This window comes from Coregonus clupeaformis, unplaced genomic scaffold (assembly GCF_020615455.1).
Source record: "Coregonus clupeaformis isolate EN_2021a unplaced genomic scaffold, ASM2061545v1 scaf0605, whole genome shotgun sequence".
NCBI lineage: Eukaryota > Metazoa > Chordata > Actinopteri > Salmoniformes > Salmonidae > Coregonus > Coregonus clupeaformis.
The window spans coordinates 244,701-258,713 of record NW_025534060.1 but is presented as its reverse complement, the minus strand read 5'-3'; the positions used below and the strand labels follow the sequence as shown (position 1 = coordinate 258,713).

The 14,013-nt window shown below is 41.3% G+C and overlaps 2 protein-coding genes across 4 annotated transcripts in view; one reads left to right on the top strand and one right to left on the bottom strand.

The window, feature by feature from the left end:
* Positions 1–9,898, top strand: part of LOC121556754 (S-methyl-5'-thioadenosine phosphorylase) — a 31,064-nt gene extending 21,166 nt beyond the window's left edge. For 2 of the 3 annotated variants that reach the window (XM_045216093.1, XM_045216095.1), the window contains exons 5-8: positions 3,285–3,387; positions 3,868–4,107; positions 7,571–7,696; positions 8,523–9,898. In XM_045216093.1, the coding sequence (XP_045072028.1) occupies positions 3,285–3,387; positions 3,868–4,107; positions 7,571–7,696; positions 8,523–8,561 (508 nt within the window). In that variant the 3' untranslated portion in view covers positions 8,562–9,898. Of the gene's footprint in view, positions 1–3,284; positions 3,388–3,867; positions 4,108–7,570; positions 7,721–8,522 lie in introns of those variants that run through there. The other variant, XM_045216094.1, reaches the window with a different exon arrangement.
* A 1,699-nt stretch (positions 9,899–11,597) lies between these two features.
* Positions 11,598–13,715, bottom strand: LOC123485187 (cyclin-dependent kinase 4 inhibitor B-like). The gene is given in 3 exon segments (XM_045216096.1): positions 11,598–12,451; positions 13,592–13,657; positions 13,659–13,715. Coding segments are annotated over 3 exon segments (375 nt in total). The 3' UTR covers positions 11,598–12,199.
* Positions 13,716–14,013: the final 298 nt, after the last annotated feature.

Sequence of the window (14,013 nt, the reverse complement as noted above, 5' to 3'; positions counted from 1 at the left end):
CTGACACACTTAGTTTTAGTTTGGTGGGGGACGGCAGGGATGGAGGGGTGGGTCACTATACATTTCCTTTATAGAATGGGGCGGCAGGTAGCTGAGTGGTTAAGAGCGTTGTGCCAGTAACCGAGAGGTCGCTGGTTCTAATCCCCGAGCCGATTAGGTGAAAAATCTGTCTGTGCCCTTACCCTAATTGCTCCTGTAAGCCGCTCTGGATAAGAGCGTCTGCTAAATGACTAAAATTTAAAAATGTAAATGTCTTGGAATGCCATGCTGCCTCAGCATTTCTGGAATCCAAGGTCACTCTGTATGGAGTACAAGGTCACTCTGTATGGAATCCAAGGTCACTCTGTATGGAGTACAAGGTCACTCTGTATGGAGTCCAAGGTCACTCTGTATGGAGTCCAAGGTCACTCTGTATGGAGTCCAAGGTCACTCTGTATGGAGTACAAGGTCACACCTGTATGGAATCCAAGGTCACACCTGTATGGAATCCAAGGTCACTCTGTATGGAATCCAAGGTCACTCTGTATGAAATCCAAGGTCACTCTGTAGTCGGCGCATGCACTCACTGACCTCTGACTTGACTATGTATTGGTCCTGCTCTCAATGATCTGTATAACAGCTGATTTACTCTGTTGATGATGTGGGCACAGAGAGACCTGTTAGCAGAGCTTCACTGAGCTCTCACTGTGACACCCAAAGCAGAAATGGGTTGTTGTCTGTGTTGTGTGACTTCAAGCCTTAGTAAGAAATGTCCCAGGCCATCTCTATTTACTGGTGTGACCAAATGACACATTGGCTCCTGTCAGTGTCAGTACAGTCTAAATATGTGTTCCTCCTTTCAGTGGCCATACATTCTAAATATTTGTTCCTCTTGTCAGTGTCCATACAGTCTAAATATTAGTTTTTCCAGTCAGTACAGTCTAAATATTTGTTCCTCTTGTCAGTGTCCATACAGTCTAAATATTAGTTTTTCCAGTCAGTACAGTCTAAATATTTGTTCCTCCTTTCAGTGTCCGTACAGTCAAAATATTACCTAGTAACATGAGGACAAGAAGTTGTCTTTCTAAGCCTGCCTTTTCTCAGTGTAACATTTAGGCGGTAGGTAGCTTCAGGACCCAGGGTAGTGTCTCACAGCAGCTGGTTGCTGGGCATGCTCATTTGAGCAGAGACTGGGTAGAGAGAGAGAGAGAGAGTGTGTGTGTGTGTGTGTGTATGAGGGAGGGGCATGTAGAACTGGCATGTGGCCTGGGTGGAACCCTGACTGTGCAACAGCTCTGGAATCTGGAGGGCAGCGGCCTGTCGGCAAATGCTAAATGCCGGCTCAGCCCATCCTCACCACCCCTTAACCCTTTACTCTCGTGGGAATTGGGCTATATGGATAGGGCTAAATTGAAATGTTTCTTACAGAATAAATATGAAATGCATAAGCATGGTAGCAATCAAAAGGGAACAGTTTGAAGATTATGGGAACATTTATTAGACCAAAGGTGAGGACACAACAGTTCTCCTGACACCAGACTGAATCCAAACATTACACTGTTTATGTGCATTTTACATTTACAGTACTTTTCACCACATTTGTTGATAATGAAATCTGATAATATTCTGGATACATTCAGTAACACGGTAAGAATATTCCTGGAAAATGTGGGGTAGGTGCAACATAAGACAAAAAAAAAAAAATGACAAGGGTTTGAGTGAGAGGACTAACTGGTGTCTCCAAGTGGCCCCACACCTCTCCAAAGTGTGCACAGTTCCTAAGTAATTTCAATGCACTTTATGACACAAAGAAGAGCCTTCAACTATACAGTGCTTTTTTTGATCTCTCCTAGCTGTGCTGTTGAGGAGCTACTAGAGCAAGAAGACGTGTAGTTGTTTTGTATGGAACACAACCCTGCATCCCCACCATCACACAGTTACTGTTGTTGTTTACGCAATCATAAAACGGCCCATTATAAATCGCAATCTGGGTCAGGTGGGCCTCATTTAAAAGCTTGTTCTATTGCCAACATGACTAGCTAAGTTATAAAATATGATCTTACAGTGTTAGGCTTTCACAAGGCAATTCAGAGAAACAAATCGTAATTTTGGTGTGCATAGAAAGTAGTCATGAGTACATTCAGATGCGTGGTCCGAGGTGACTTTTCTTCACAATAAACAAACCGGCTCATTCTGTTCATAACAACCCAGGGTATGACGACATCTTGTAACCGTACATCAAACCTAGTGACCATAAACGTTGACCCTGTATATGACATGAGTTTTATGATATGGAAATGTGAAGTGCATATTTGGACGTGTGTTTGGCTTGCTTGTATGACATCAAAGCGGTATTTATTATAATCCTCAACGTCTCGTCTTTCAAAACACATAGTCCTCTTTATTTACAGCATTTCCCTCACTCAAGACAACAAAAATGTGCAAAAGTTGCCCAATTAGCAGGAGGAATGGGGGCAACTTCTTGTCGCGTGCGGTGCCCAAGTTCAGAACAGCTGTCAGTCCAAAACATACAGTGCTGAGCTCTGTCATTTATAGTGTGTTACTTGTACAGCCACTCCGGTCCAATTTAGGCGTTTATCAGTGGCCAAATCTGCCATTTCCAATCTGTATACGGGTGCGAGTGTAAAGGGTTAATAGCTAGCCTCCTTCTCTAAAGGTTTTGGGGGATTCCATGCCGTAATTCCCAGATTTAGTCTACATTGCTTAACAGTTTGTGGCTCGTTTCTATGTATCCAGCCATGAAATATTTTAAGTTCTTTTTTTTCTTCTCCTCAGTGACTATGGGGATCTGTTTGTCATTGTATTGTGAGGGCCAGCTGTTGCAAAGCCCAGGATTGTTATTACAATACCCTGATCCATTCAGCATGTATTAGTCATTGCAATGATGACTACTTGTGTCTGTGGATTAGAAACACTGTTTTCCCTACAGTGACAGGATGAATGCCTTTCACATTCAGACACCATTTTTGCCACAACTCAAACCTTAAAAGAATACCAATATTTGACCTAGAATGTAGTCACTCTGAGCCCACCCTTTAAGAATGTAGCCTATTTATAATATCTTAGAATGTTTTTGATAAAGTATTTTTTTGCACTGCGTGGAAACAAAGTCAGACAAGAAGTGAAGTGTTAAACGGAAGAGAGAAATTCTCCAGAATAACTGCCAGCAGGTGCATGTTCTTCTTGTTTTGGACCCTGAGTGAGACGAACCATGGTAACAGAGTTGTTGAACCCAACCCTTGTCACTGACCTGTCATTTCCTGTGTGTCCTCCCTCCCTCCCAGGACAACAAAGAGAGCCCAGACGCTGTACGATGGGAGGCCCACCAGTCCCCCAGGCGTGTCTCACATCCCCATGGCTGAGCCCTTCTGCACCCGGACCAGGGAGGTCAGTGTCCACGGCCCCGTTCCAAATCAACCACTAGCACCTAGACCGGTGTCTGGGGCCTGGTTCCAAATCAACCCCCGCCACTACATTATAAATGTTATTGTAATGTCCATCAAGTGTTGCCTGTTGGGGAGAGAGTGAATGTTATGGCATTGGAACACAGGATTCTCGTGAGGGGAGGACGGCTCATAATAATCAATGGAATGGTATCAAATACCTGGAAACAATGTGTTTGTGTTTGATACTGTTTCATTCCTTCCGTTCCAGCCGTTACTATGAGCCTGTCCTCCCCAATTAAGGTGCTACCAGCCACCTGTGTATTTGAACTTTTTGGTTGTTGGTGTGTAATGAGGCTTTGCATAGTTACAATTATTTTCTTCTTTCCAAGTGTTCATAAAACACAAATACATGGGCATTGACAAAAACACTGACCACTCTCTCCCAGAAAATGAAGTCACGCCTCTCCCTCCCCATGCCCAGGTGCTGCTGGAGGTGGCGCGGGGCCTGGGGGTGAAGTGCCACCCGCAGGGTACGGTGCTCACCATCGAGGGCCCTCGCTTCTCATCGCGCGCCGAGAGCCTGATGTTCCGCCAGTGGGGCGCCGACGTCATTAACATGACCAGCGTGCCCGAGGTGGTCCTCGCCAAGGAGGCGGGTCTTTGCTATGCCAGCATCGCCATGGCCACCGACTACGACTGCTGGAAGGAGCATGAGGAGGCGGTGAGTTATTTTTTGGTGTGGAAATTCCCTCCACTATCGTATATTTTTATATTTTATTGATTGTATGCTCTGATGAAGGTCTTGCGACCGAAAGCTTAGCCTTATTCAATGAAATGTGTGCATTGATCCTGAGTGTGCGGAGACTTCATTCGTTACATGTTTTATTGATAGGAAAGTTAGTAGACAGGACAGGGAAGACAGGAGGAGAGCGTGTCAAACACGCAGTGGGATGGATGCGCATCGACACCCACGCCGGCAGTGGCGTGGAACCTCTAGACAGCAACCCAGGCAACAGGGAAGAGGCGTTTACACAAGTGTGTGAAAGGGTCTGTAACTGTTTCGAGGAGTGATGTGTTTAGGAATGTCCCCAAGTTTCAGTTGAACCACAACACAGGCTATCTGGAAAATATGTTATGCAAATGAGCCCGTTTCACTAAGATGGCACATTCATGTACTGCATGTGGTCAATTGTCTTGTTACTTGGTCATATGTCTTGCATCCGCTTTCACAGCGGTTGGACATGTCCAACTGCAATATTAGGCAAAAATAAGAACTGAAATGCGTCAGAGCTTTTTATTTTACCACCGTTTTTTTTATATCCTGTGTGCGAAGTTAGTCACTTCCCCATCATTAGGAGTCTGAAATGTCTGTGACATGAGGGTTGAAGTGACCATTCCGTTTCTGAAATGGCTCCCAAAGTGTACTCCAGCTGTCACACTGACCTAGAGGTCAACTCAATTTGAATAAATGCATTTATATTCTTACATAATCAAAGCAGGAATTCAAAATGTGTCTATCCAGTTAATAATAACTAAATAGTAATATGCCTCTGTCACAAAGCTGTAGCAAAACAAATGTAACTTCTTTCAAATAGTATTTTAGGGATTTGAAATTGCACAATGACATTTGTCCAGTGTAAATTTCCTCCCCGTCAGCATTTTACAGGCAACTGTTTACGTTTCCAATTCTTTCGCCTGATTATTATATTGCTCTGAAGTACCTCCCACACACACACACACACACACCAGCTTCCGAGTGAGTGACTGCCACCCACTATCCAGTTGATATATTATGTCTGGGGGAGGCTCGGCTTCCGTGCCCTTACCCGACATCCCCTTCCTAGTTCCTGCAGCTGACCTCCTGGCCGCCTCCCCCCTCCTTCCCCCTCCTGTTGCACACCCTCTGGCCACATCCTTCCGGCTGCTCTACACCCTCCCTCCCTGGCTCCCGCCCTCCCTCGCTGTGAGCGTGCCAGCCTCCGCTGTGAGCCTGCCAGCCTCCGCTGTGAATCCTGCCAGCAGAGGTTGAGTCACCGGTATACAGTTGTCCACAGGGCCTGGGAAGAGATCACAACACAACAGCCCCTCAGTTCAGGGGTGTGTTCATTAGGGCACACAACAATAAATTCATGTTTTGCTGGTCACATGTTGTGGTCACTGTGCTCCATTTCAGAAACGAACCTGGTCTCATGTTGTAGTGTATCAACATGACATTAGAAGGTTATATCAGTTAATGTCCCTTGAGGAGTACCATGGTAACATACAGTTGGGGTGGGCCACCCAAGATTGTATCGTCTTGTTATAAACGGCATGCTATCTGGAGCTGCATGGCAGTTAGCCTAGTTGACATTGAGTGTAGGAACAATTTGTCTGATTTCATCATTGTAATTAAGTTATCTCAATGTAGCCAATAAAATACATACCCATCATAAATGTATGATTAGATCAAATTGTTTACAAGTTTAGCTCCATCCTAGATGTTGTTAATAGTGAAAAGGATTGCCTTATTACCTGCATTGCCTTTCCATTGGATAAGATCAACATGGTTATCATGGCTTTATAGCTTAAGTTTTATAATAGGTTTCTATCATCAGTTACTGAATCTACTGTACTGTAAGGATCAATATTTATCACATCTTCATGCAGCCCTTGCTTGGTCAAAAGTAGGGCACTAAATAGGTGACAGGGTGCCATTTGGGACGAAGACTTGATGTCGTTGGAGCTTCTGTGGCCAAAGTCTCCATGGCCACATCACTGTCTGTCTGTCTGACAGTCCTCCCCATGATCAGATAGATGGATACCACTCTAATGTGTTTCAGTTATTGTCGTGTTGTCATGACCACTGATAACAATGGGTAGTAACTTAATGGAGTAAACGACAGGTAATTAATTACACAACAAGCAAGGGATTATCGTGGTATAACAGACTATTAGATTCTCTTTAGTGCCTTTTAATACTCCCTTTGACTTGAGCTGTTAGCTGTACCATGCTGTCAGGAGAACAGGTGTGTTATTTTATAGTGTAAGTAAACAGTCGTATAGAAATCACTCCACGGGCTAGCTGCCAATGTTTACAGAGGATAGGCCTAGCTTTCAGAGCACCCAGTTTTACACCCTGCAAGGTGTAAGGCCTAAAACGCATTAATTAACAACACATAGGAAACGTAGTATGAAACAAATGCCTGCTGTTGAACAATTAAACCATGCGCATTGCGCACTCAAACTCAAACTGAACCTGTAGGCTACAGTACAGTGTAGGATGTCTGTGTGAACTTGGAAGAAGAGAGGAGCTTTGATTCACAAACGTGTTGCTTATTTTGTTTCTCACAATATTTCAATTGAGGCTTAGATTGAGAAAAACATTAATTGCGCTCAAATTCAAAATGTTGACGTTTGAATGCCGTTGCCTGGAGACAATCACGAGACGGGTAAGAAAAGAAACGAAAGTGAAAGTAATGCTGACCGTAGCGCAATGTCTTAACGTGTCAAACTGGCTCTGTGACTGTCCAGGCGTGGCACTACGATCTGTCACCGTGACTCTGTCAGATTACTGAGGTGTGAATTGCATCCACAATAACAATGGGCGATAATATAATAAATAATAATATGCCATTTAGCAGACGCTTTTATCCAAAGCGACTTACAGTCATGCGTGCATAAATTTTTTTGTGTATGGGTGGTCCCGGGGATCGAACCCACTACCTTGGCGTTACAAGCGCCGTGCTCTACCAGCTGAGCTACAGAGGACCACGGAGTAAACGCATGTAATTGGAGTAAACGCATGTAATTACACAACAAGCAAGAAGGGCGTGTTTGTTGTCCGTTTCCACAGAGAAGTATTGTTTTTATGAACCGCCTGCTTCAAACACTTGGTTATACTGTAAAAACAAACTTTGAATGGCTACTATTACTCTATTAAAAATTAAAGAGAAAAAAAATGGTGTAGCAGCCAGAATATTTACAGCATGAAATGTACTCATTTATTAAAAACCTAACACGTTTTGAGACGTTTGCGTCTCACATTGTGAGGCACGTCCTTTGGTCTTGGAGGTGTTTTAAGGCTGTCTGTCGGCATCTTTCTCCGTCTTTGGAAGGCGACTAGAATTTACCAAAATAAGCACCTCAATCCCTCAAAAAAAATACGTATCCGTTTTCTCATTAAATGTAATTCATGCTTGTCCCAGGTGTGCGTCGACAACGTCCTGAAGACAATGAAGGAGAATGCCAACAAGGCCAGCAGTATCCTGCTCACTGCTATCCCCCTGATCTGCACCCAGGAGGACTGGACCCACACCATAAAGGCTCTGAAGGTAAGACTTGCCATTGTAATGTGACCAGGCTCATCTCTACAGGTGGGTTTGAATAGAATAGTATAATTCAACTTTATTTATCATCTCGGGCAATTAAGTACTTTATTTTTTTCAATCTTACTAAATATCAACCTCCCAGGCAACATGGCAATGTACAACACAAAACGTGTCACGGCATGGGTATGTAGGAGAGCTGGTGCTGTTCAGTATGTCCTTTCTATCAGGTCTGGCGCGCAGTAAGCACATTCTCACTGAGTTACTCACTGCTCATTCTCAGATACTGATTCTCACTGAGTGCTGAGTCGGCCTGCATTAACATTGGATAGTTATTGGGTGATAAAATGATGACCTGTCCTGATGCCTCTCAAAACATGTCAGGCTTCTGGTCTGTATATAAACGGGTGTTAAAGGTGATGTCTTTCAGGACGTCTAGCTCTGAACATACTGAATCCTGCTTATAGAACTAATGGAATAGTCCCAAAAGTGATAAGAAATCAATTATATTTGAACCTAGGTCTGGTGTTCAAGGTGATTTCCCTCTCCTCGGGACACCTGGCTCTGAACCCAATGAGCCATAATGTGAAGGCCCTTAGTCTTACATTCTCTTCACTATTCATCCTCAACAACACTTCAGTCAATGAGAGTGGGACTGCAATTTGACGTGCTAAACAGAAATTCCAGTATGGCATGCTTCATGATGCAAACACTAAAAACTAACATATTAGTTTGTTTTACTAACAGATTGCAATATGTGTATTTTCTAAAAACTGTTTTTGTTAGTACATCTGCTACTATTTAGTGTGTTTTTGTGTTTGGTTTCTTTCAGACAACAGCGCAATCCTCAATAATGCTACCGAAACACTGAGAACCACCGAAAAGCCCCTCTTCACCCCCGTAGAACAGAGAATGACTTGCAACACACCAGCCACCAATACGGACAATGGATTCATCTCTCTCTCGATTCCTCATCAGTGAATCACAAGGAAGTGCCTGATATGCATGTTTTCAGTACTGTACATTCGCCAGGATTTCACAACACATTTGAGTAACATTACATCGTTTGCCAGCAGCATACCACCCTGCATTCCACTGCTGGCTTGCTTTTGAATCTAAGCAGGGTCGGTCCCTGGATGGGAGACCAGATGCTGCTGGAAGTGGTGTTGGAGGGCGAATAGGGGGCATTCTTTCTTCTGGTAAAATAAGGTCCCAATGCCCCAGGGCAGTGATTGGGGAAATTGCCCTGTGTAGGGTGCCGTCTTTCAGATGGGACATTAAATGGGTGTCCAGACTCTGGTCACTAAAAGATCCCTGATAAATTAAGGGTCAAACTGTTTTTATATATATACATTAACATTGTCAGTATTTTACTGTAGTTTATATACTGTTGATTTCAGCCATGTTTTCATACTGTAGATACTTTAATGAGTAATTACACACATTTTGGTATGTCCTATAATGTCTTCTGAAAGAAAATGAGTTAGTCGGTTGTTTTCAGGGATTGTTTGTAGCCCGTATGATCTGTACATGTAGGTCTATGACGAACAAGACTTTTTCACAGAGTATATTTGGAACAGGACATTCAATCAAAAGCAACTGCCACTCCGTTCATAAAGCCTCAGTCCTGTTTATCCGGCTCAGGGGTGAAGTTTCGCCTAGGTACAGATCTAGGATCAGCTTCCCCTCCCCCAATCCTAACCATAACCATTTAGTGGGGAAAATGCAAAACTGACCCAAGACCAGTGACTAGGGCCAACTTTACCCTACTCTGTTAATCCACTTTGTTGCCCAGAAACAAGGTCAAACTACATTGTTGATAGATTCCAGGCTCTTTACTCCTAATTATTAGGTGAGTTAATAGGGAATAGTGGATTCATGGCTCATATAATATATTTTCCATTCAATAAAATGCCTTGTTTCATTAAGAAAGACTTCCGCTGAGGGCATGATCGATCTGTCTCATATCATGTCACATAATCTGAAACTATCTTCAAAATACTTCCTTCATTTTAACGAAGCATTTCTTCTTACATGGATTCAGAGCTACAGTATTATAATGGGATCCTAATAGGGTTAACTTCAGTAAGTAGGCCTAACTGTCAACATGATGGTTGATATTCTGTTATGATTATGTGTTTTACTGCATGTACATGTCAAATATGTTTGCAAGTGTGACAAAATCAATAAAGTTATGTAGATTGGAAATGTGCTTTTCATTTTAAAAATCAGGAAGTTAGCTAGAATCTTAACCTAACACTTGTTTGTGAAGTGACAACTGCATATGTGCTCAACATTGGACTTCCTGTCATTCTGTTTGCATAATGTCACTTCTGTTGCTCAAGTGAAATGATAGGTACTTTTGCAAAGTGCGTGTGCCATCATGCCAGATGCTAATAATATTCTCCCTTTATCGCTACATCTCGCTACTGTACTGTACTTTAGTGACAAGTTGTGTCACCATTCAAATACGTTTGAATCAGAGAAACATGAAGCTCGGAAAGCATACTGTCTGGAAGTCGAAAACATGATGCAGCATAACGCAAGTAAATGGACTTTGAAATTACAAGCGTAACAAACTTCAAGAAGTGCACATGGTTTAAATATAGCCTACTTTCAAAATACACAAATGATATATTTTTCCATTTAATTATTAGGCTTCTTAGCAAATATTTGCATTGGCTCCCTCATGTTGATTGTCTACTAAACCTTTCCAATAATAAATTGCCACTACTAAAATGTATACTTAAGACAAAATGGATACATTGTAATGACTGCTAGTGTTACAGTTCCAATAGCCTAATACATGCCTCCAGTCAGACTCGGAGGACAAGTGTGGGGTTCTTGCATTCATTCCTGTCTTGTTGATCGTGCATTGCAATATTTTGTACCAGCGTTCCTAAGTTATTTGTGGCTTCCAGCTGGCCTGGTGCGAAATGATAAGAGAAACTGCAAGGGGCGTCATACGTCGACATCTATGCTTTATGCATCTCTCATATACAAAACAAGTGTGTTTTGACCCCAAATAGATATATATATATATTTTTTGCGTTATTACGGTGGTCTAGTTTAGATTGACCTTTCAAATAAAATGAAGCAAAATGGCGGAATGACAGTTAACAATAACATTTATATTCATGCAAAACGTAGGCCTATTAGACCCATGAACCAAAATCTTGATCATTCGTGCAATGTACTATTTGAATTTTCGGGAGACGCCCACTTTGCTATCTCCTCTTGTACAGTAAGTTACACACAGTCTCGTGAGTGTTTGTTCCACAGTGAAAAATAAATACGTTTATTGATATTGATTTTGGAATATTGTATAGGGCCAGAGGTATTCAACTCTTACCCTACGAGGTCCAGAGCCTGCTGGTTTTCTGTTCTACCTGATAATTAATCGCACCCATGGTGTCCCAGGTCTAAACCAGTCCCTGATTAGAGGGCAACAATGAGGTCCCTAGTTGAGTTTGAGGTGTGTAGGCTATGTTAAAGAAACACAATAGATCTTGCAGCCTATCCAAACATTCGTTTCAACAGAAAAAGTATGTTCCCATTATAGTAGGCCTAAATAAAAGGTATGTTTAAGTTGTAAAAAAAAAAAAGGTCAATAGTTTATCGAGCTGAAGGGACACACCTTACTTCTCACAAACGGACACGCTAATTCATTGTGGTCTAGATCCTTCCATTATTTAGATTATTTCCTGCCATCAAAAGTTAAACATTTCGTTCAATGTCGATACATTGTAGCGAAGCTTATGGTTTTCAAATTGAGCTCCATAAATACTTAATTATAGCCTAAATTAATACATATTTAAGTAGGTAGGTACTTAAATAATTCAGAATCGAAGTGACCAACTTTAGGTTTGACATTAAACAATTTTCTCGGAATTATTCAAAATACAAATACAAACATCATCAGCTTTATATGCAGGAAGTCCAGACCCATTTCCAATAACATTGTCTTAATATAAACGATTATGGATTATTATCAAAATACACAAATCCATACCCTACCTAAATGTTTACTTTTGGATTTCTAATAATAACTCATCATAAAGGGCTAATGCAATCTGATAAAAACAATTATTTATTTAATCAAAAGTTCAAACGGGTGTATTGATGGTATCACAATACCTGTGTGCTTTTATTTTTTGTTCAGTAAATTCCTTACCTTATCAATATTGCATCCATCAGAGTATATATTTTCCTATAGCAACGCTAAACCAGTCTATCTGTGATTATTACATGATTTAATATTTAAAAAACAGCAAATAGCCTAATTACAACTTAACACAAAAAATTAAAATTGTACATATACTTAACTCTTAAGCCTAATTAACAAACCGTTGATTAAGTGCATAAAGTGTGCAATACTCTTGGAGAGGCATAAATAAAGCATTTTTTATCGATAAAAAAAAGTATTTAAGAACTTAACGGGTCTAGGATATACATCCGTATTCTATACAATAAAATCGTCAAACAAATAAATACAACGCATCTTTGAATTCATAAAGCCTGCAGAAACGCAACGACATTCTGGTGTCCACTTTCTTTTGCCAAATCGATTGGCCGGCAGTTCCTATTGTCCCGGCTATTCGGATCAGCGAGGAATTGGACAAGGATCTCTACCGTGTCCAAAAAGCCCATCCTGGCGGCATCGTGTAACGGCGTGGTCCCGGTGTGTCGGTCTGCGATATTAGGATCCGCTCCTTGCATTAGTAACAACTGCGCCACAGGTGAACTGCCCATCATCATCACCTAGGAAATACAAATGCAGTTGATTTTACTTACAAACCTTCTGCTAGGATATTTAATAAATATGCCTATATTTGCGAGGCAAATAATGTTGCCATGGTGTATAATAAGTTATTTAGAGTAACACTAAATAATACAGTTTGCCTATAGTTCTATCAGACCATAAAAGCGCATGCTTTTCGTTTCAGATTGCGAAAAGTGTTTTAATTATCAAAAAATATCTGTGCTGTAATTCACTTAACAATTTAATAACAATATAATAATGTATCCACATAAAAAAAAAGAAGTAATTAGGCCCAACTGATGCTATAACATATTTATAGGGTATAAGTCGGCCTACAATTAATCTTATGAATTAGTTGTTACTTATTTTAATTGTAGGCCACATATTTCGTAATGTAGCAAACCTAAAGAGCACCAAAATGTAGGCCTATCAAAGTGTTAAGGCAAAATATAGGAAGAGTCAGCCAAGGCATTTTGATAGCAGCCCAAGGAAATTGGTTTTTAGAGTAGGTCATTAAATATGAACACATTCATAATTTACAAAAAGATAGATCATGTATATGGATAACTTTGGCCATTTTTGGGAGATCATTTTTGAGTTTGGAACATTGGGTGTGGTGACCTGCATGCATCCTTCATTGCCCCTATATAGCCTACATTGGTAATGCCATGGACCATTTTGATAGAGTATAATATCGAATTATTTCTATGTTTATTTGAAAGGCAAACTAATGGAAATATTTCCAACAATAGAAGTATCAATTTGGACTTGATAAAACGTAATGGAAGGCCTACAGAAGCCACGCGCAATTGCGCACCATTCCCATCATGCGCACTAGTTGGAGCTCAACAGACTAAACTATAACGTAAATAAAGCACGTTAAAACATATAGCATATATAACAAGGTAATATAGGTCCCATGCAAATTATTTCACAGTATGACATGCTATTCTAGTAATGGATTAAGACAGTTTACGGTTTCAACCAAAAACATAGTCGATGTATTTTTTTTGAACAAGGCCATCTCTGCAACGCTAAAATATTGATGACATCGTTGAACATTGACTCTCTTTTACAATAATCGCGACACGATCTTCACCAATAAGCACGACGAGGAGAGCGTAGCGCGAGACACTTACCTGCAGAGGTGTCCGTCCAAAGCAGTTTACACCGTTGACGTCCACTCCACTTTGTAATAGAATTTTTAACACGATCGGTGTTGCCAGTCGCGGCTGCTAAGGCTAGATCATCCTCGAGAGGCATCGTCGCGAGCAGAGATAACGCCGCTCGGCTCGTGTCAACAACAGTACAGCACTTCACAGATTCCTTTGACAGGTAGGTTCACAATGTCAATGTCCGGACATTTGCGCAAAATTATATTCCTTCGAAAATATCCAAAACAGTCGTTAACGTTTCCAAATTTCCGGCTTCATTCGCATGCAACGTGATAGAAATATCCTCAGTTAGTTGGCTAGAATAAATTAAAGCGTACATCGTATGACAGATCGGACGGTAGTGTGTCTGGACTTGCCTGTGTTTTGAATTGTTGACGTCATTCTGC